This window comes from Carettochelys insculpta, chromosome 20 (assembly GCF_033958435.1).
Source record: "Carettochelys insculpta isolate YL-2023 chromosome 20, ASM3395843v1, whole genome shotgun sequence".
NCBI lineage: Eukaryota > Metazoa > Chordata > Testudines > Carettochelyidae > Carettochelys > Carettochelys insculpta.
The window spans coordinates 23,413,608-23,436,038 of NC_134156.1; the positions used below are offsets into that span (position 1 = coordinate 23,413,608).

General features: G+C 48.6%; 2 protein-coding genes across 5 annotated transcripts in view; one reads left to right on the forward strand and one right to left on the reverse strand.

The window, feature by feature from the left end:
• SLC39A11 (solute carrier family 39 member 11) overlaps nt 1-7,156 on the reverse strand; it is a 318,218-nt gene extending 311,062 nt beyond the window's left edge. For both annotated transcript variants that reach the window (XM_075014328.1, XM_075014323.1), the window contains exon 1: nt 6,890-7,156. The gene's annotated coding sequence lies outside the window, so the exon portion shown is untranslated. The remainder of the gene's footprint in view (nt 1-6,889) is intronic.
• Nucleotides 7,157-8,402: 1,246 nt separating this feature from the next.
• On the forward strand, nt 8,403-22,025 carry COG1 (component of oligomeric golgi complex 1). Of its 3 annotated transcripts, XM_075014728.1 has the most exons (15): nt 8,403-8,822; nt 9,094-9,338; nt 10,357-10,538; nt 11,033-11,203; nt 11,319-11,475; nt 13,104-13,314; nt 13,929-14,717; nt 15,034-15,180; nt 17,065-17,226; nt 18,020-18,144; nt 18,963-19,071; nt 19,841-19,950; nt 20,053-20,131; nt 20,893-20,931; nt 21,861-22,025. In XM_075014728.1, exons 1-14 carry the CDS (start codon nt 8,418-8,420, stop codon nt 20,914-20,916), a joined length of 2,916 nt encoding a protein of 971 aa, XP_074870829.1. In that variant the 5' UTR covers nt 8,403-8,417; the 3' UTR covers nt 20,917-20,931; nt 21,861-22,025. The 3 variants fall into 3 exon arrangements, with proteins under 3 accessions (XP_074870829.1, XP_074870830.1, XP_074870828.1); XM_075014729.1 differs by lacking the exon at nt 20,893-20,931 and having other exon boundaries at nt 21,772-22,025; XM_075014727.1 differs by lacking the exon at nt 20,893-20,931.
• The last annotated feature ends 406 nt before the right edge of the window (nt 22,026-22,431 follow it).

Here is a 22,431-nt window from a genome sequence, read left to right on the forward strand (position 1 = left end):
GGGGCGGGTTGGAGGGCAAGAAGGGGTGTATATACAGTACATAGAACATTTTTAGTATTGTTGTACCGAGACACTTGAGTGTTTTGTACCCTACTAGTTTCCTGTTGTTCCACGCATACGAGTCCGCTCCTGCATGTGCGATGTTTGTGTGCAACAGTCAGCCCCTCCTTGTGTGTGATTCCAATTAAGCTGGGTTGCCTTTGGACACAACCCTGCTATCCTGGCTGGGAGGAGCAGGCCCATTGGACTTCAGCTGGACTGCACTCAAAAGCATTCAGGCAGTAAGGGATGCAGCGTCCTCTCCTTTGTGTGCTAGTTACAGAGACACCTTGCAATGATGGCACTGGAATAGCAGCGTTAACTCTCTGCTGAGTTAGGGCAGGGGAACCTTCTTGCACTTAGAATGAAACTTGTATGCCTCGGCCCCCGTCGGCTCTCTTTATGTTCTCTGTACAATGTACGTGTGCCAGTTGTGATACCAGATGTGACTTCTAGGACTGTAACACCAGAAGTAAAGTGACTTTACTGGCTCTTCCTTTCTCTTTGGGAGAGTGCTGTGTCTATGTGTCTGAGTGGGAACCCAACTCCCCTGCAAAGGGAGAGGCAGCTGGTAACCTGGCTTCACACCTGGAAGCTGGAGGGTGGGCAAGCGGGCAGGAAACAAACAAAACACAAAGTTTTAATGCAGTTTCAGGTGTTCCCCCCAAAATATTACAAATCCATTTTATTTGCTCAGTTGTACAAAGGGATGATTTTAGCTGGAGCAGAGACTGGGGTGGTAGGCCCAGCCCTGCACACAGGCTCAAACACCCTCCGCCATCATCTCCTCCCTGATTGCACCTTGGTCCTAGGGGAGTCATATACACTGTTGGTCTAAGCTACCAGCAGATCTGTGCCTCCTCTCCCCCCACCCCCTCCAGGCTTGGCTGGGTTACTCTGGCCAGCTGGGGACTGGAGCAGAAGCTGTGCCTGCTAGCCCCATGGAGGGGTAAGTGGATGAAGGGATCAGACACATTCAGGGATGCATCCAGACACACAGTCCATGTAGCCTATTGCAGCCCTATGGAAATCCCTCCCTGGGGTGCTACACGGAGCAAGCCAATAATCAAGGTGAGAGAGAGCGGCAGCATCTAGGTCTTAGCTCCACAGATGAAGAGAAAAGGCATATTTCCCACCACTGAGCACAGTCGCTGCCGAGTGCTACTCTGCAGTGAAGATGTCCTTGCAACAAGGGTCAGCATGTGAACGGCTCTGAGAATGCTTTGAGCTCTAGGCCAACTCGGTGCATTGAAATAGCCTGAAGAGGCAGAATTGTGTGCCTCACGCCTACTGAATTTCAGAAGTGATAGGGGCACCCAGCTCCCTTAACCCCCTTGGGAAACACCAGACTGAAGGATTATCTGGGTGGCAGGCACCTGGCAGTTCACTGAAGGTCCTGAAGAGCAGCTGGCGGGGGGGGGGGGGGAATGAGGTGGGGGAGTCTGGAATTTCCATCCTTCTCCTTCAACCCCTTTAAAAAGCTGAATTTCCAGCCAGCTCCAAACTAGACTCATGTCCTTTTTCCTGTTGCTGAATTTGTCAGGGAGATTAACCACCACTCCCCCCAGAGCACTGGAATCGATCATTGACAGGCCATGACCCCAGAAAAATCAGAATGTCTCATTACAACAATTAGGGCTGGAAATTTGTCATGGCATTGTTTAAATCAAAAGAATCATGCAGCGGTCAGAGTAAATTTAGGACGAGTGCCAGGTTCGGTGACTGCTCTGCAATTTCTAACCCCAAAAAAAAAAAAGTTTCCTGACAAATGAGGAGGCACTGACCAATCACAGCCTGGTACCCTAATCCTGGCTGTCTGAAGAGACAGGGCTGGAAACTGAGGCTGCCCCTCACTCATCCCAAAGATGGGCACAGTATCATGCTGGTGGATGGGAGGCTGTGGGGATGGGGGGGGAGAAGATGGGTGATTGTGCCAAATTCAAGTGAGTGGTGCTGCAACCCCATGCGCCAGGTGGCAACAGGCAGAGTAGTGAGTCAGGCCCATTGCTGGGGGATACAGGGGCTATCGCTGTAAGATGGACTTGGTCTCTGATCTTCCCCCTCCCGCCAGGGCCTCCCCTCCGTCAGCCACTCCATCAGGATGAGACCTTCCCAGCCAGGAGGTGGGGGTGTGTGTGGAAGGACAGATTATCCCACATGTGGAGCCTCTTGTACGTTCCCCAGAAGTCCATGACAGGACACTGGGCCAGATTACTCCTTACATCTAAGCCAGGCTGCCAGCTCCTATGAAAGTTCTCAAAAATATGGCATGGAACAAGAAAAATACCAATCCTTGAAGTTTTCATCAAATTATCTATAGCAAAATTGGCTGAAATCCTGACTTTTCAAAATAAACACATTTTGGAGCAGCTGAGTGTGCCTGAGAGTTCTCCAAAAATCCAACAAAAATCTCTACGAATGCTTTTTCCCCCATTAAACATTTTTTTACTGTCTCTAATCTATAGTGAGAATATTGTAATCAGACCCATTTAGCATGGGGAAGGCCATCACAGATCTCCAGGCTCACCCGCAAGCAAATGTTCGGAGTCACCCGTCCAGGCAATCTGATAACACAAACACACAAAGCATCAACTGATCTGAAAACTTTTTCTAAAATGTTTTGAGTCACAACAAAGCTACTGGTCATCAATGAAAGAGATGCCCACTGGCCCAGTAATCTACACCCATGTTTGTCAGACTTCAAGTGCTCTCTGCAGGGGAAGGGTTTACCAAGCATAAAGCATGATAAATGGACGTGTTCATCTCTGAAGCAAACAAGGTATGGTGTAACAAACACACATTTTATGAACTTTAAGCAGCCACACGAATGTCACCTGAAAGCAAGATGCGCTAAGACAGCTTTTCATTTACAAAACGTTGTAAAAATTGCAGTCATGGCTACTGGCCCTTCCTGCAATTTATTGATGAACTGGTAGTTCTGTATTCAGAGAGCTCTGGTAATAAAGTCAAGTTTGGTGCCAGGGCTTGTAAGAAGCTGTGGAGAGCAGAAAGCCACTCAAATGAACCTACTGTCAAATTAAATTGGTCTAAGCTGCACAGCGTGGATCAGAGCCAGATTTGATCATCCAAAGGGATCAGGAGGGGGTGGGTTTGTTCCATTACAAGCCAACTATGGAAGTTTGATCTGTCTTGATACGGCACTAAAGTTTGGGGGTTCTTTGGACCCTAATATTATAGCAGGAGCATCTCTCCAGAGGCCCTGTTACTTCACCGCACAACACGAGCACGGCCCATTGAGCTAAAGTGGAGTTTATTCTTTTCCCAAGGTGGGAAAAAAGAGCATTAAGAATGTAAGTGCTTCTCCGGCAAGCTTCTTTCCTGTTCCCGCCTCCTCGCCCCACAAAATCTGCTTCTTTCCGTTCATCACCAGGTATCCCAAAGCGTACAAGCACTTGTGGGAAAGCACATTGCATACACATCATTACACCACAAGATACCTGGGTCAGACAGTGTAACCTGCTAAAGAGAGGCGTGTGTTAAACTAGAACACAGTGCATTAGCTCTAGAGGTTTCTTCCAGATTTTATATATATTATATGAAATCTGACAAGTAAGACACCTTTTGGCTTCAATCAGGACGTGTTAAGCCTTTGTAACAAGACGCAATCCAATAAGTGTCCTGAGCAGCTCTTGCAAACTGAGCACTTAGTTGAGCAGGCTGATTTCATTGGGTCTTTGAGGTATTTCAGATGTGCTCATCCTAGTCAAATATTTCTGTGTTGCAGTTCTTGGAAAATCTGGTTTGAGGGCAGGACATTCTTGATTAGGAAAAAAAGGGCAAGAATAAACTAACACACACGTAGGTGTTTTACCCTCAAAGGCAATGTTTGCTCAAACCTGAGAGCTGTGTATTGTTACAAAGCTATTGCCTTAACAATTATTCTATTGAAAGCCTTCTTTAGCATGGCAAACTTTGTCCAACTGTGCATATTTGGCAATGGTCATACTGTACATATTTACAGAGGACAGAGTTAAATCCAAAGCTGTAACTCTTGCTTTCTTTGATCCGGCTGGTTATCTGAGACACAAAAGAGACTACTGGATGGAAAGAAACCCTGCAGCAGTTGTCCATTTTAGCATATCCTTTCCTTTTAATTCACTGTTCAGTATTGGAAGTGCCTGTGTTACATATAAAAAAAAAATCAAAGTAGCAGCTGTATTAGTCTACACCTGCAAAGACAACAAGGAGTCCAGTGGCATCTTTGGACATAAGCTTTCATGGGTGCAACTGACCAGACAGATTTTTGCCCCCATAAGCTTACCTCCAAATAAACTGTTAGTCTTTAAGGAGTCATGGGACTCCTCGTTGTGTTAGATGTATGTAACCATGTCTCCTCCTAGTGTCTGACCCCAGCAGTTTTAGCAACCAGCTCCTTATTGCTTAAAAAGACACGCGTTCTTCCTGGTGTTCTAAGGACTGGTTTCCAGTGTCCATTAACTGCTGAGGTATCTGCACTTAGTGAAACACATGCCACGTGCTATTTTGCTAGTGCTGTGGATTTACTGGCCTGCATAAGTCAAAATCCTTCAATATACAAAAAATCTATAAAACACCAGAAACGAACAGCTTGATACAAACATAAGAGTAATATGTGGAAATAATAAACAGACTCCAAGCAGAGAATCTCAGTTCAGTTCTAAGCTTGCTGGCTGGCAAACCAGATTTCCCCCTAAGGAACCATCTAGCTTTTCAGTTTCATTCTGTATACAAGGGCACAAGTTTTCAGCTCCTAAGCAAACCGTGCACAGAGTGAGAACGAAGGACAGGCTATAAGGCCTAGCACCTCTGCCCGCATCATTTTGGAATGCTTTGGTTATGAGCCGCGGTGACGTATCTCCAAGCATGTACTGTCCCAGCCTTTTGCCATAGGACAGGGCCAGAGTCTGGAGGTTGCAGAATACCCTTGTTACTCTACTTGTGCTACTCAAGTTGTAAATTTATCCTGAAACTTTCCACTGGAGAGACAAGAGAGCTTAATTTGGCTTGCTGAGCAGCCACAGACGGCTAGAACTGTTTTGCACCTCCGGCAAATGGCCTTCAAGTAACTACCAATCAGAGACAGGAGAAGAAATACACAGTGGACTTCCAGTGCCTCCTAATTTTCAGGTACTTGTTTCTGGTATGGCGCAGAGATAGAATACGGCACCTTGAGACACCTTTCCCCTTTTCCCCAGCCCATCACAGCTGGCTTAGCTTTAAAGGAGATTCTGTGCATTTTTTTTTTTTGCACAAAAGAATTAGGTTCAATGCTTGCCCGAAACAGAGCAGAGCATTCAGTGCCCGCCACACGACCAGGAGGAGATTTAAGGTGCTGATTAGCGAAGCAAGAAATCTCAGAGGGGTAGCAGTGTTAGTCTGTATCTTCACAAAAAAACAATTAGTCCTGAAGCTCCTTAAAATTAAGAGTTTTATTTATTAGCTAATAAACTTGTGGGGAAGATCCACTTCATCAGATTTACACTGAGTGGAACAAGTGTGCCATCTTCAGGACAACAAGAAGTCCTGTGGCACCTTATAGGCTAACAGCTATTTTGGAGCATAAGCTTTCGTGGGCCAAGACCCGCTTCGTCAGATGCGACTGACAAAGCAGGTCTTGACCCACGAAAGCTTATGCTCCAAAATAGCTGTTAGCCTATAAGGTGCCACAGGACTTCTTGTTTTTGAAGATACAGACTAACATGGCTACCCTCTGATGTCTTCAGGACAGTGCCATGAACTACCTTGGGAAGGATTGTTAACTGATGGAAGCCCCCAGCTCCATGCAAATTTAATGAGTTCTCTTCCGCAGGCCAGGAAAGTACTGTTAACAGCAGCAGTTCTGAGCACCCACTAAATGAACGTTGATGTTCATGGATAGTCTCAATTAAAAACCAAAACCAATTCTACTCCACAATACCTTCCAAAGAGGAGCCTGGGAACTTCAATTCCTAATTCTACTGGACACTAAAAATCAGAGATAATGGTTGCATGGCTCACTGCAACAGTTGTAACATTCTTATGCAACCATATGTACCACCTGATCCTGAAGTTAGACACGCAAAAGCTTTCTTGGATTGCTAGAGCATAAAGCCGGTAGGGACCATTCTGTCTTACCTCCTGTGTATCACAAGCCATTCCATTTCATCCCGTTATCCTTGTATTAAGGGCAGTAATTTGGGTCTGATTAAAGCAGTTTGTAAAAATAAAACTAAATAAAATAAAATTAAATTAAAAAAATAAAAATACAGGTAGTACTGCTTTATAATAGATATTTGTATGCACAATTTTGTAACTCAATATAACCAGTCATTAGGTTGGATTTAAACCTTCCCCTGGAATGGAGAAATTCATAAATTGACTAAAAACCAAAGCAGACAAGTCTATTATTTGTATTGTGGAAGCTCCGAGCAGAATGGCAAAACACATAGACAAGATGCATTTTAACTGAGCAATGTTAGGCACTGTACAACATAAAGAGGGAAACTCCAGCCTCCAAGAGATCAGTCTAGTCCAAATTCAAGGTAGACAACCTAGCTGTTAAACAAATGATTGTAAAAAGGTAGACAAAGACTAAGCTTGAAGAACTCTTGCAGGGTGTTTTTTTTTCTTAAGTTGTGGTGGGTTATTGCTTTGTGGAAAACGTCTAGTTTCTATAACGATGAGTGCATTAGCAATGCAGAACAAGTGGACAGAGAAAAACTGGGGTGGTATAAACAGCAGCTGAGTTCCAGCAGTCCCCACATGGCCTACAGCAATGAGCACAGGATAACAGCCACCTCTCGGAGGGAGTGGGGTTGCTGACTGGACTGTTAAAAAAAAGCCGTTGGCCTGGGGTTGGCAGGTTTCCTACCTGGCTCCACGCTGCTCCCCAGACACAGTAATATGTCCTCTGGCAGAGTTGGTTCCTAGGCAGAGGAACAGCCACAGACCCTCCACGTGCTGCCCTTGACCCAGCTCTGAGTGCCAGTTTGACAGATCTGATTGGCTGGGAACCAAGGCCCGTGGGAGCTGGGGGCTGGGAGGGGAAAGAGGGTAGCGTCTGTGGACACACACAGCATACAGAACCTCCCGGCCCTGCCAACACTTAGGGGCCGCAGACACATGCCTGCGATTATGCAGAGCCCCCTGAGGTGAGCATCACCCGGAGCCTGCATCTCCGATCTCTTTCACACCCTAACTACCTGCCCCAGCCCCGATCCCCTTCCTGCATCCCAAACCGCTCATCCCCAGTCCCACCCCAGCGCACATGAGCCAGGGAAGGTGGGGGACAGCGAGGGTCAGAAAGAGGGGCGATACAGTGAGAAGGGGCATGGCCTAAGGGGAGCGGGCAGGGCAAAGGTATTAGGGGCCAGGGAGCTGGGGTTGCCCTCTGCTCTGGAGGGAAGGGCTCTGTGAGCTGGCGACGGGGTTGGGCAGGGCCCCCCCATGGAAAGGGATGGTGAGGTGGGGGACCTCGGGGCAAGGCTTGGAGGAAGGATCAAGAGTGGTCAACACGGATTCACCAAGGGCAAGTTGTGCCTGGCCAATCGGGCCCGCTTCTGTGCGGAGGTGACGGGCTCTGCGGGCACGGGGGCGTCAATGGACGCGCTACACCTCGACTTCAGCGGCGCTTTGGGCGCAGCCTCCCACGTTTGATGGGGTTCAGCGAGGAGAGGCGCAGAGTCCCGCGCTCGGGATGGGGGAATCCCAAGCGCCGCCGCAGGCTGGGGACCGACTGGCTCAGCGGCCGCGCAGCAGAAAAGGACCCCGGGGCTCACAGGGCAGCAGAGGAGAGGATCGATATGAGCCACCCACGGGCCCTTGCAGCCACGAAGGCTCGCGGCCGTATTGGGGAGCGTGAGGAGAAGCATTTCCAGCAGCTCCACGGGAGTTATCGCCCCCCTCCGCTCGGCACCGCTGAGGCCGCACCTGGGCGCCCCAGGACCGACAGGGCGCGGCCGCACCGCCGAGGGCAACGGAAACGGTGAGGGGCCTGGGGCACCGAGCTGTGAGGAGAGGCCGAGGGGCGATTTGATCGCGGCCTTCGACCTCCCGAAGGGGCCCTGCGGGGCTGTTCCGGGTGCGCAGCGGGGAGCGACGGGGGGGCGAGGCACTGGGACGCGTTGCCCGCAGAGGCGGTGGAGGCTCCCCGCGGGGCTATGAAGTGCTGGTCGGGGGGTGACTTCGTGCGGGCCGGACGCGATGACCCCCGGGGGTCTCTGGTTCCCGGGGCGGCGGGGGAATGACGGGGCAGAGCACGCGTGTTTGGGGACCTGAGGAAGCGGGTGGGGGTGGGGACGCTACGGAGGAGGGCGGCGGGAATTGCCTTTGCCCCGCTCAAAGATGGCGGCCTCGCGGCTGCTGAGCCACGCCCGGAAGTGCTGCGAGACCTCCCTGAGATGGCGCCGAGCGACGCACGGGCCGTGCCGCTGCCCCTCCCCAAGATGGCGGCGCCCCCCTCAGACACGTCACGGTGGCCGCCCAGGGTCGCGCCCAAGATGGCGGCGGCGACGCCGGGGCCCGGGGCCGGGCTGCCGCGGGGGCCGGAGGCGGCGGCGGCGGCGCTGTTCGAGGCGCACACCACGGCCGAGCTGCGCGAGGTGGAGCGGCGGCTGCGGGCGGGCATCGAGCAGAAGCGCGAGGAGCTGCGGCAGATGGTGGGCGAGCGCTACCGGGACCTCATCGAGGCGGCCGACACCATCGCCGAGATGCGCCTCAGCGCCGACCGCCTGCTGGGGGCGGTGCGGGGCCTGCAGCGCGGGGCGCCGGGGCCGCGGGGCGCCCGGGGTGGTCAGGGGCCGCAGGTGAGCGGGGCTGGTGGGTGAGTGGGCCGGGCCAGGTGAGCTAGGGGCGGGGCCTGGAGGCCAGGTGAGTAGGGGGCGGGGTCAGGTGAGCGAGGGGCGGGGCCTGGAGGCCAGGTGAGTAGGGGGCGGGGTCAGGTGAGCGAGGGGCGGGGCCTGGAGGCCAGGTGAGTGTGGGGGGGGGTCCTGTGGGAGCAAGCCCCCTGAGCAAGCCCTGCTCGGTGCAGCCACTGCTGAGGATTGCACCCCATTAACAGCCTCCTTTTGTGCCCAGCCTACGCTGCACTCTCAGGAGAAGTTCTATAGCACCGCGGCGGCGATCAAGCTGCTGCTGGAGATTCCAGAGAAGATCTGGAGCGCCATGGAGGCATCTCAGTACTTACATGCCACACATCTGTACCTGCTCTGCTGCCATCTCCATGGCCTCCTGCAGCTGGATGGCTCCAGCTCCCATTACAGCCCCATCCTCGCACGCTTCCCCATCCTTGTACGTCAAGTGGCGGCAGCGAGCCACTTCAGGTAAGCAGCCTGGTGGTACTTGCAGCCCTACCAGAGCCAGTTTCTCTTGTCAGAGCACTGCACTGCTGTACTGTTCTATGGAGAAACTTGCAGGCCCTTTCAAAACTTTAAATCAAACCTCCTATTTTTGTTCCTCAGAGAGGTAGGGATTATTGTTCCACATGTACACATGAGCCGAGAAGCAGGTGAAGCAATTTACCAAACATCATACAAAGGCCACTGACCAACCTGGCAGTAGAATCCAGGACTTTTGACTCTCAGTGCTCTGTCCTAGATCTCATAGAAAGAGGAGGAGCAGGCAATATTTTTTCATCCCGCATTTTTTTTCCTGTTAAGTCAAGGGCTGAACATGGCTCCCTAGACATGTGTCAGGCCTCACTCTTGAACGGATCAGATGGGATTGCTGAAAGTGAGCTCTTGCCTTTCTACGAGCAGACAAGTGTTCCATTCCCTGAGCAGCTCAACATGTCAACATATACACAGCAATCTTATTCCAACTGGTGGCTGAATTAGCTTAAACGTTTTTGCATATTTCCTGGTGTAGAGAGTCATTATCGTTAAAAATGCAAAACGCTGTTTACTAGAATAAGTGTTAGGCTTACTGGCAGGATCATGGAATTTAAACCACCTTTTTAAGATGACACTCTTCCGCTTTATACTTTTCGTGGGGTAAGAAGAGCTGATGAGTTCACCTTCCAGGACTGAGCCAGACCATCAGCTGCTCTGGATGCCCTTTAGTGACTCCTGATGATTGGATGAAAAAATAGTTGGGAAGCTTCTGCTTCCCATTATGTTCTGTTTAATCTCTTGCTCAGCTGGGGCCACCTTCTACTTGTGGGCAGGCAGTCTCTGCATCAGGCTGCAGGTCTGGAGCAAAGGAAGCCCAGCTGATGGAGTGGGGAGGAGGAAATCAGAAAGGACCAAGCAGAGGTCAGGGCATTGTGGGTCTGGTTGTCAACAATTAGAAGGCTGACAACCCTATTCAACACCTGGTGATTCTGACTTGTTTCCTTATTAGGTCTTCCATACTGCATGAAAGCAAATCGCTGCTAAAATGCCAGGCTGTTTCTGACCAAGCAGTGGCAGAGGCCTTGTGCTCCATCATGCTTTTAGAGGACAGCTCTCCACGCCAAGCCTTAACAGAATTCCTGCTAGCCAGGAAGTCAGCTGTTCAGCAGCTTCTGAACCAGCCACATCACGGTCAGTGTAACTGGCTTTTCTCTTGAACTAAGGTTAAAGGAAACTCTGTGCTTGTTTCCCATCTCAAGGAAAGGGCAGAAACTGAGTGGAAGGGTGTTTGTCCTATTTGGTATCCTCCAGGGAGCTTTGTTGCTTTGAATCAGGGCTGACAGACAGCTAATTATGCCACTTCTCCTTTACAAGGGTTGGGACCAGCCAGCTCCTTTATCACAAGACAGGGATGATTGTAGTTAATTTACCCAACACAATAACAGTGCTTAGGCTGCATGTATGAGTTACCCCATGCTCAGTTGCTCGTATTAGACCCGTCTCTATTAACTGTGGGAGCAGATAGCTGGTTTGTGGCATTTAACTGTAAATCTATCTTCATTGTAAACATCTGTTTGGGGGAAAAAATCTGTATCCTTTCTGACCAGCATTGTTCTCCCATGGGATTGCATTACTGAGGAGGGTTAGGGCTGCTGCCTCTATTTAAAAGAGACTTTTCTTTTTAGGTGCTGGAATAAAAGCTCAGGTGTGTTCATTGATGGAGTTGCTAGCCACTACCGTGTACCAAGCTCATGTCCTTTTTTACACCCTGCCTGAAGGGGAGCCCTCAGATCCATCCCTGCCCTGCAGCTTGCTGTTTTCAATGCTGGAGAGCACAACAGGCCAGGATCCAGCAGGTGAGCAGCTTGCTCAGGCAGTGAAGTTTGGGACTGGCTTCTCTACCTAACGGCTATCTGTGTTCGTGTCCTCCTTGAGCCTTCCGTCCCCCATTCACGTGGCCCAATCTTCTAGGTAAAGACATCAAAGTCTTGAAAGAGGAGATGAAGCTGAGCAGCTGGTTCAGATATCTACCATCGTCCATTGTAGAGTTCCAGCCAACTCTCCGAACCTTGGCACATCCAATCAGCCAGGATTACCTGAGAGACACTCTCCAGAAATGGATTAACATGTGAGTGGATAGAGGGAGCCTTTTCTAAGGAACGGATTAGGACAATGCTCATTCGGTCACTACATTCCTCCAGTGAAAAAGGTGTAAGGCTCCATCAGACACCCCTAGCTCTGTCCAGCAGCAGAGTGTGCTTCTGCCACGCCCCTTGGCTGTGATTTGTAAAACGAAGCCGTGTCTGCTCCCATGGAATGCTCACTGCCTGCTACCTCCAAAGAAACCTCTCAGGACACCTGTGTCCACCACAGAACAGCTGAGAGAGTGGATGATACAGGCTAAAAGCTTTCTTGAAAGCCAGGTAGTTCAATACACCATAAGGCTGCAAATTATGCAGACATTTTCCCTGCAATGTTGAGTGATCTGTCTGGAGTTCCTACAGCGTTACACAATAGAAAGTCCACTAAACTCTTTTTCAGGTAGAAAAATGCCCTTCGGCCACACCTGTAATCTTCAGTTTTTCCTTCCCGAGGTTCTTCTCAGTCCAGCATCTCTTTTCTTATTGCTGTCCTCCTGAGCATTGTGTGAAAGAGCTGGCAGAACCTGCCTTATAAAGGGTGCAGGCTCCTCCCCTTTCCCAGCATGCCTTGCCAAAGGAGAATGACAGCCCTCCTTTTCCCCTTTTTGAGAGCCTTTTTTGGATCCGCATCCACTAGGCTGCATGCCTCATCAAATCTGTGATCTGGATTTAATTGCGTCAACACAACAGATCTGGAGGGGAGCAGGAAGGGAGCACAGATGAGCAGAGAAGAGGCAGGCAGTAAGAAAGCAGAGACTGGGAGTAAGGTGGGCGGCAGGAATTCAAGGCTGGAGCTCCACAGGTCAGAAAAGGGTGGGCGGGTTGCGTGTGAGAGCTGGGCAGGGCCAGAGCTCAGCCCCTCCTGCAGAGAGATTTAAGAATCATCTTTCATCCTTACCCCACCAGCAGTGAAGGACCCTGCCCTGGCACATCCCCCATCCCTGACTCATGGCTGAGCAGAGAGAAGGAGGCCTGTGAGAATATCTGCTTCACTATCCACAGATAGGCAGAGCTTTACCTGCTTAGTGGCACAGTCCATCCCACGTTACTTTTCCCTCTACCTGTGAAATCCATGAAAGTGTAATCAAATGGCCACTGTTAGCCGCAGCCTTCAAGTGTTTGTTTGGTGGTTGGTTTTTTCTCTTTTGTGGGGGTGTTGAGAGGAATTCGTACCCCCGGCCCCCCCAAGCTTCTCCCTGTCTGCCTCATTTTGTCCTCTAAACAGCACCCCTCTTAAGGGCGCAGATGCCCTGGGTTGGCTAGAAGGGAGTTGTCACACAGTAACGTGATGGTCTTCCCAGGGTTTTAGCCCTGTGCTGGTACGGTGCTTCTTGCCTGGGGTTTGGGGATGGGACCCTACTAGTAGTTCCTGGGGATGACTCGGCCTGTGGGTTACTGGGGCCAGTGATGCAAGTGGCTGGATCACTGTGAGGTGATGTGTAACATCCTAGGTCATTTTCAGCCCTGCCAGGGTAGCATTTTCCTTGCTACATTCTTTCAGTAAACAATAAGAATCCCTCTGCAGTCCAGCCTGTCACAGTAGAGTCGAGCTCTCGACAGGATTCTCTGGAGCTGCAATAGGGAGCAGTGAGACTGCCCTGAATATTGCTTTCAGGTGTAATGAAGATATCAGATCTGGGCTCATCAATCTGCTGGTCTATGTTAAGAGCCTGAAGGGCCTAGCTGGCATCCGTGACGCTGTGTGGGAGCTGCTCACCAGTGAGTCCATGAGGCAGAACTGGGACACGGTGTGTCGTCGACTCTTGGACAAGCCCGTCTCCTTCTGGGAGGACTTGCTGCGGCAGCTTTTCTTGGACAGGCTGCAGGTGAGATTGTGTCAGGGACTCAACCATCGCAGTGGCCCACAGCAGGATCACTTGTGGCCGACATACCCTCACCTGTCTCTCCCCCGCCTGCACTTCTCGTGCACTCAGGCCCTGGAGCCTAGCACTTCTCTCCCTTTCCCAGCACTTTCGAGGCACCACAGATCACCTGATTGACGCTCTGTCCCTGATCCTCTTCCTCCCTCCCAGAGTCTGAGCAGCCAGGATTCGTGGGGCTCCAGCGCTGGGAGGGAACAGGAACAGAAACAGAATGCGAATCAGGCAATTCCTGGCGCTCTGAACGTGCATGAGAGGCACAGACCAGGGGTTCGTGGGCTGCAGTTAGATCCCCAGTGGGCCTCCAACCACTGATTTTAAGTAGTCTGCTTTCACTGCCTGGCAGTCTCAGCCGAGAACAGACCTTGAGAGTGCACAGGAGAGAGATGCACATTAACTCGGTGCAGGGAGGTTGGTGACATATGGGGAACCTTGCAAAGCTACTGTACTGTCTGTAGAGAGGTCTTATTCTTCAGGGCTGCCCACCATACCTTTCGGGCCCCTGCAAATGGGTGCTGTGACAGCTGCTGGGACCTAAGAAAGCAAGTTCTCTTTTCCAGACCCTGACAAAGGAAGGATTTGACTCGATCTCCAGCAGTTCAAAACAGCTTCTCATCTTAGCTCTTCAGGAACTTGAAGCCAAGTCCAGCCCCTCCACCCCCAACAAGCACGTCCAGTTTGAACACAACATGGCTTCGTTTCTGTGGTCAGAGAGCCCCAGCGACCTGCCTTCTGATGCTGCTTGGGTCAACGTGGCAAACCGCAGCCAATTTACAAAGAGTGGCCTGTCCATGAAGGCCCAGGCTCTCACTCCATGCGTACAAAGCTTCTGTTCTGCCTTGGATACCCAACTGAAGGCCAAACTGGATGACCTTCTGTCCTACCTTCCGTCTGGCTCCTCCACGCCAAAAGAGGTATTGGGTGTGCAGTCCAGGAACTCTGCTTTTGATAGATATGCGGATGCTGGCACTGTAGAAGAGTTGCTCCGCGATCACTGTATTACCTGCATCCAGTACATCTTGGGCTGTGTTAAAGAAGAGCTGCAGAGTGCTGAGGATAAGCTGAAAGGACCCACGCACGTTCTGAATAATGCCAAACTTGATGCCGTCCTATTCATGGCAAGACTTTGTCAGTCACTTGGTGAACTGTGTCCTCACCTGAAACAGTGCATTCTGGGTAAATCAGGCAGCACAGAGAATGCAATGCGGGAAACCCGGTCTTCTAAAAAGCTGGGGAAAGGGAAAGCCCAGGAGGTGAATCCCATGCAGGCCAAGTGGCAGGAAGTGAAAGAACAACTCCTGCAACAGAGCCTGTTTGCATATCAGATTTGGAGCTCAGCTGTTATAAAAGTAAGTAGCTGGTTTTGTTTGAGCTGATTCCTGTAGGTTTCTCTTTCACAGCTGCCCACAACCACCACTGCACTTGAGGCATCAGAGTTCTTCAGAGACTTCCCATTCATTCAAACACCGCTACTGGTAGAGTTCTGGTATCTGGTCAGTTTCCAATGAATATGGCTGAGCTGTGTCTCTGAAAGTCACACACTGTGCTACCACATCCCCTTTGTGGGATGCTGTTAAAGATAATCGGGAAGTACCATAGGTGAACTGCCTGATCCCTTTCACCTGCATTGGCCTGTTACTGAATGTTTGTATTTTTCCTCCCTAGGTCCTGGTTCACACTTTCACCCAAACTTTACTGCTCGACACAGCTGGCTCTGTCTTAGCTACAGCCACCAATTGGGATGAAATTGAAATTCAAGAGGAGACAGAAACGGGAAGCAGCGTAACGTCAAAGATCCGACTCCCTGTACAGGTGTGGGAAATGTCCTCTGGGTGAATGGAGGGCGATACTCTTTCAGGAGCCAAAAACAAGTAATAGCAAGCTGACTGCTGCCTTGCTAAATAGTTACCAAACCTGCATTTCACCCTAGGAATTCACTGAAACCTCCTGTCTTTTGAAATCTGCCTGCACTCAGGGTCGTGTGCCCAAGTCCTAGGCTACAATTTGAGGACTAGGATTTCTGCAAAAAGAGCGTGCGTATAGTGTTGTAGCCATCGCAGTCTGGAGGTGTTAGAGTGAGAGATCTTTTACTGAACCAGTTTCCAATGGGGAGAGAGAAGCTTTGCTGCTTTCGCAGACTGTTTGTCGCATCTGGCACATATGAGTGTGTGAATATGCACGGAGGGGTAACCCCAGCATCCTGGGCAACATGAGCCCTACCTGTTGCTGACTTAATGCTGTAGAATGGCTGGTGTTCACTACACCGCCAGGACCCCATCTCTTGGGCTTTATTGTCAATTATTTGCGATAACTTCCATTGCGTGTTGGGTCGTGTTTCAGGCGATCAATCCCTGCCCGGAGATGTTTCTGATGGAGAAATAAGATCAAGGAAAGGGGAATTAAAATAGGCAGCTTGTAACATACAAAGCAATAAGAGTCCCTAATGGCAGTGCAGCAGAAATGGGTTTATGACCAATTCAGACATGGACACGGATGAACTAGGGGGTGCTGTAAGAAAGAAGGCATATAAATCTGACAAACAGGTGGCTGAAACTGGGCAGCGCTAGTGGAGCAAATGGGATGGGGTGAGTAAGTCGCGGAAAAGAAAGCTATGTAGACTTTTGAAGGTGGAAACAACCGGCTTAAATTGATGCCATATTACTGTAAGCCAGTTAAGTACTTACCTGAGCACCTCGTAATCTTTAATATTTTTTCTCTCTTCATCCCTATGAGGACATCAGACGAGTTGAGATGTGGGCTGAGATAGGAGATAGGTCAGTGGCAGAAAGAGATTTGCGAGTTATTAGCAATGCAGACAATAGCTGAAACAAAGAGAGAGCAATGAGGAAATGCCACAGCCAGTGAGGAGCTGGTTCCACCAAAGAACACCAGGAGAGGAAGTATCACGAAACCCTGCTGAGGATAAGATTCCAAGAAGGAGAGATTGACCAGGGACTCACATAGGATGAGAGTAGAGTGGAAGCCTTGAGGTTTGGCCAGGATAAGGTAACTGAAGACCAAAAAAAAAAGACAAATTTCAGTACAGCAAAAGTAAGTTAGAAACCCCTCTGGGAAGTAACACAATGCAGAGCTTGAAGTGCTTTGGTTGTAGACTGCATTCTTTGTGCTATTAGAATGGAAAGGAAGATTGCTGCAAAGACAGTAGTATTCAGTTGCAGCAAGGGAGGTTTAGGTTGGACATCAGGAAGAACATCCAAACGGCCAGGGTGGTTAAGCAGGGAGGTTGTGGAATCTCCATAACTGGAGATATTTAAGAGCAGGTTAGACAAACACGAGTCAGGGACGATAGAGACTGTGCCAGGTCCTGCCATGAATGCAGGGGACTCAAATGACCTCTCAAGGTCCCTTAGAATTCCAGCATTCTACAAGGCTGACCATTTTGAATATAGTGGAGCCCATGACATGCTTCACGATGGGAAGAGCTAGCGGACAAGAGGGAAGAGGTATGTACAGGTATGTACAGAGAGAGGTCGGGATGGGGCCACTGGGGCGGAGCTCTGTGAGGAGAGAACCAAGGTTGGTGATGGATAAGGGGATGATGATGCCAGGAGAAACCCAGAATTTACAGAGCCACCTTTCCTCCCTTGAGTACTGCCAACACCCAATGCAAAAAAAGGGTCAGGAAAATATCAGCTTTCATTTGTGTCTTGTATTTCCCCCCCACCCAACCACCAGCCATCCTGGTATGTTCAATGCCTCCTCTTCAGCTTGTGTCAAGAAGTCAATCGGGTTGGAGGCCATGCTCTGCCCAAGCGCACCTTGCAGCTGCTGCTGAAGACCTGCCTGGCAGAAGTGCTGGCTGGCTATGAGAAGCTTGTTGAAGAGAACCAGGAGAAGGTATGCAGCTGGGATTTCATTCTGCACCCAGTGAAGAATTGCTGGATTTAGGATTGTACTAAAAGGGGCCTGCAAGTTCATTCACTATTATAGTCAGTCTTTCCAGCTGATCAGGGAACCCTAATGAGGAGCCCCCAGAAATTTTAGTATGTATTGGGGGGCAGAGCCCTGGACTTGGGATCCAGTTCTATGCCAAATCGCTACATTCCAGTGCCTCAGTTTCCCCACATGTAGTTCTTGTCCAAGCCTTCCTTTCATTAATGTTGAGACTTCACGTAAAGTGCTGTAAGCCCTTGAGAGTCTGCGCAGGAACAGGAAGTAGCAGTTTGTGGCAGTATTTAAGTTCTTCCACCTGTTTGGTCAACAAAGGCCTCTGAAAGGGAACGGTACAGCCCTGAGAGGCCTGCAGCTCCCAGAGAGCCATGTTATTACAGTACCCCAGACTAGACTGGCGATCTTCTGTATATTCAGTTGCTTACAAACTGGAGTGAGTGTTTTCTTTGTCCAATACATGTGTCAGACTAAGTCTTTTTCTTCCTCACCAGGAGATATTTGGCATGACTGGTTTGGTCACTTCTTTTCAGTGTTGCTTTGCTAATATGTTCATCTTATTTCCACAAACAAGACTGCGTCTGCTCTGAGGAGCTTACTATATCAGACAGTCTGAGGAGAGGATGTGGCATAGGATAGCTATCTGAACTGTTTGACTCAAGCCTGCTGCTTTTTTTGTCTGTCTTCAGAAAACCTTTGGAGACTAAAGAAAATGTTCAACATACCTTTGTCTTCCTTACAGAAAAGCATATTTCCAATGACCCAGAACAGGGCCTTGCAGCTGCTCTATGATCTACGTTATTTGAATATAGTCCTAACAGCTAAGAGCGAAGCAGCAAAAGCCAGCAGGAGCAAGCAGGACTCCAGGTATGGCATACTGCTGGTGTTCTTTGCGAAGCACAAGAGAAGCTCTTCTGATATTCTACTTCTTGACACATAATCACAACTTAAAGGCAGTCGAAACAGAATGTGGCTGATCCAGCCACCTTCTGTGACAGAAGTTTGGGCCTTAGTATGTCTGTGTCTGCCTCTCCTGTTCCTAACCCACAGCTGAAAGGCTGCAAGCTCCAGCACCTTTTCTCCAACTCTTAAGCACAGTCTAAAAATGTAGGAGTGAGATGAGGATGGATTATTGCAACTGAGCCAGGCAGGCTAATCATTCTCTTTTGGGCTGGACCTTATATCTAACTGCTGCTTGCAGGGAGGGATCTCCTCCTCTTCTGCTGATTGCAGAACTACTCTTGAAGCTTGCTTTTAAAAAACCCCGCACCTTTCTAGCAACAGGTTTGTGAAGCAAAAGAGCAGGGAGCACAACTCTAACTCTGACACCTCTGCACAGATGGCTTCCTCTCTAGGAAAACAAAAGAGCAGTAAATTGTTCTGTTAGATTACAGACTAACGCAGCTACCTCTGTTACTATTGCTCTGAGGAGTTTGTAAAACAGGAATAGAAAAGTGCTCAAAACATTTCACCACCTCCCTCCCACAGTTCCGTAACACAACAGGAGGCTAAAACAGAAAACTGCTGTTCCTACTGAGGCACAGGTCAGCTGAGAGAAGAGCAGCTCAGTGAGGGACCCTTACAAAAATTTCCACTTGCCCCCCTCCAAAGCGTCTGTCCACCTTGTAAGTCTACTTGTATTTAATAGGACCACTGAAATGGCGTCTCTTTTGGTCCTGTTGCAGGATTGAGAAGGTGACCGATTTCTTAGAAGCCAACATCGATCCATTTGACTTAGATGTTTTCACTCCACACTTAAACAGCAGCCTTAACCGCCTGGTGCAACGAACCTCGGTAAGTTCAGGGAAAAGTAATTTCCCACCACAAAAATAAATGTTGCAAAACCTATTTGCTGCTTTATTCTGTTGTGGAGTTACTAGACAGGCTGAGCATTTCCTGCATTATGTGGTTCAAAAGCAGTCTATGGCTGGGCCTGCATATAGCAGTGTGAATGGGGAAGAGGAGTATATAGTAGGGGAGATGCAAGCTCCTATTCCACTCTCTTCCCCTCTGCAACCTAAGGAAGAGGTATTAGAAAGTAGAAAACATTAACTGCCACACAGGCAGCCCTGGATTCTAGCTGCCTAGTATTAGGCTGCTAGGTGAGACATGCTCTTCACTAGGAACTAATGTCAGTAAAAGTATGTTGTTCCAGGGAATGGAATATCCACACCAAGCAATGTAGTTATACTGCCCTAACCTTTGTTGTAAACAGCGCTCTGCTGCTAGGAGGGCTTCTCCCATCAATATAACTTCTACCTCCACAGGTAGAAGCAGTTCTGTTTGCTGTTAGGTATCACTTTCACTAAGGACAGCAGCTGTATCACTGCAGCACTTGAAGTGCAGACCAGCCTTGATTAAAGGAAATGAGGTTGAGAAGAGATCATAGTCTACAGCCTTGAAATGCACAAATAAGGGTGTTGTGGAGAATGACTCAGCATTGTATCAAAGACAGTTCTGTAGGTAATTCAAAAGCTTCTCTATTGTTGCTTGAGCGTATGCTGTGTGATAGAATCCTCAACCCCCAGAAAACTCCCCTCAGCAATAATTTTCTATCTTTTAGGTCCTGTTTGGCTTACTAACTGGGGCAGAGAATCAGTATGCCAATAGAAGCAATAACTTGAGCTCCCAGGAGCCTCACAATATCTTGCCATTAGCCTCTAGTCAAATCAGGTAAGCTGGTCCGTTACACACATACTTCTTAGGAAGCAAGTGTCTGCAACCGATGCTGCCGTATGACTGGCTGCATTTTCTTAACTCTCATTTTTCTCTAAGATTTGGACTTCTACCACTTAGTATGTCAAGCTCTCGAAAGACTAAAGCTGCTGTTAAAAACACAGAAAATCAAACTCAGGTTAGTAAAGTTGTTATAAAGCATCCTAATCTTACCATGTGTCCCTGTGGTGTTACAGTAAACACTTTCATGGCCATCACTGCATTATCCAGAACTCTCAAACTACTGGCGTTTTAACCTTAAGTACAATATAGTGAAAGTAAATACAGCATATACAGTTGGTAAAGTGCTCCGCCTACATTTTGTTTAATATCTAATCTTGTTTTACTTTAGTGTTACGCATTGCTAGTTATACCTCTCATCTAAAATATTTGAATATCCAGCAACCTCCCTGTCCCAGGGCTGCCGGCTATGAAATAATTTACTGTACTTTGTAAGGTTCTTAGACTTGGAGGAAATTTTTTTTTTAAAATGACAAGTACTTAGTTCAGGGTACCTAAGGGGGAGAATGGTTGGGCAAATATTTAAGTAAGCAGTCTCTTGTACAAGAGAAGTTCTTTTCAAATAGATCCCAGCAGGACTGCTTTTTGGGAAAGTACTGTGTGCAAAGCTACTGGGACGATTAGGGTTTGCACAAGTAATTCCCTTTTTAAGAGAAAATGATTGTCAAATCACTTACCAAAAATGAGCTAAAGTCTGAAAGCAAGTCTGGTAGCCCAAATTTCTAGATCACTGCTCAGACCACTAGCCCCCACCTCACAGACCAGGGAAGTGCAGTGGCAACTAATAATTAAAATCTGGCTTCTCCCTCTGTTTGAGACACAGCAAGGAATGTTACACTGTTAATGGATGCTGTCTAACTTTTATAAACTTCATTCCAGTATGATGCTGACCCGTACTCCTGAAGAAGCCTTGCTTGGGTATTTAAGCTTGTGTGTATTCTGAGTGGCTTGCTTCATCTACAGCAGCATTTAGTGTTGTCCAGTTACTCTGTAATAAGTTTTAGATTAGCTTACACTGTGTACACTGGTATACCTTCCCCAGGTTGAAATGCCTGTTTTTCAGGACTTCAGTATGCCAAGGAGCACCTTGCTGTTCCAGAAAGTGGCATACCTAACTGCACTCACTGAACCCATACCCCCCCATGGTGCTGTAGGCCACTGTCCTCCCACAAAGATCCATTGCTCTTTTAGAAGAGCAGACATGTTGACCTCAGTAAGACTATTCTGCTACTTCAGTTCCTTCATTTAATTTAACTTTTAAAAGGGTCTTCTCTACCAGGCTATCCTGTGTAGTTTAGAAACAGTGACATGTTTTCCATAGCCCCCCACGTGTTACTAGCGGTGGCTGCAGTGATGCATGTTCAGAGTTGCATAGAAAGCCTCTCTAATTACTAACAAATATACACAGAAAAATCACAAGGTTAAGTACTCCCCACAGTCAGAAACTGTTGTCTGTGTAGAAAAGCAGCAATTATATTTGCTGATTTCAAAAGCAAGGGAGTAAATCATTTTGGGGCTAGGCAGTAAAAACCACATTGATTCTTGCAGCTCTTCACTAGTTGGCAGCATGATGATTGAGTTTAAAAGTTGCATAGGGGAAGGGGAAGCTCTAATGTGCCAGAACCTGGCAGTCTAGGGTAGGCCAGGCTTAGTAGTCACAGTAATACTGTGTGTGTAGTGGGAGAGGCAGGTTGGACTTGGCTCCTCTTCAGTTATGCTAAGTTCCTGATTCTTTTACCTTACTGTGCCCCCCTGCAGCTGCTAACAACTGGCTGTGTGTGAAATCAACCTAAGAGGCATTAGAGCAGTCACTGATTCTCTCATTGTAAAAAAAAAACCCAAAACAGGTTCCACCTCCTTCCGTCGTAACAGCAGAAGAAGAAACATTCCACCCTGGTTCCTTGTTCAGACAGCTTGCAGCCGAGGAAGACAACACAGCTACACCATCCCTGTTCAAATTGGGTTGGCTCTCTGGTATGACCAAATGACCTAATAAAAAGATGAAATACTTCCATCTGCCTACATATTTATTTCCACTCTTCTACACCTGCTGGTTGAACTGTTTAGTATTAGCTAGAAAATGAAAGAGCATGCTTGTATCCCTAGCAACAGAACAGTTACACTGTTGTTTAAACTAAGGCCTCGTCTACACCATCAGGAAGAAGCTATCTGCGGTACAGAACTCCAGGTATGTGACTATCTCTACTAGAGACACCATGAGGGGCTCATACAACTGCACAAACTAGTATGACAGATGCCATCCTATGCCAGTATCATCCCTCTTCCATGTACACTGGACCCACCATGTCACAAGATGAATGGGCATAAATCAGGCACCAGGAACTGGAATACACAAACCTGTAGAACACTTTAATCTCCCAAGACATACAATAATGGACCTTAAAGTAGCCATCTTGT

Excerpts from the sequence above, each read along its gene's own strand:
- COG1 (XM_075014727.1), top strand. The coding sequence starts at position 8,418 with ATGGCGCCGAGCGACGCACGGGCCGTGCCGCTGCCCCTCCCCAAGATG. Across the intron at positions 19,072-19,840 it reads GCCTGGTGCAACGAACCTCG|GTCCTGTTTGGCTTACTAAC; the intron begins GTAAGTTCAGGG and ends TCTATCTTTTAG. Across the intron at positions 20,132-21,860 it reads ACACAGAAAATCAAACTCAG|GTTCCACCTCCTTCCGTCGT; the intron begins GTTAGTAAAGTT and ends AACCCAAAACAG.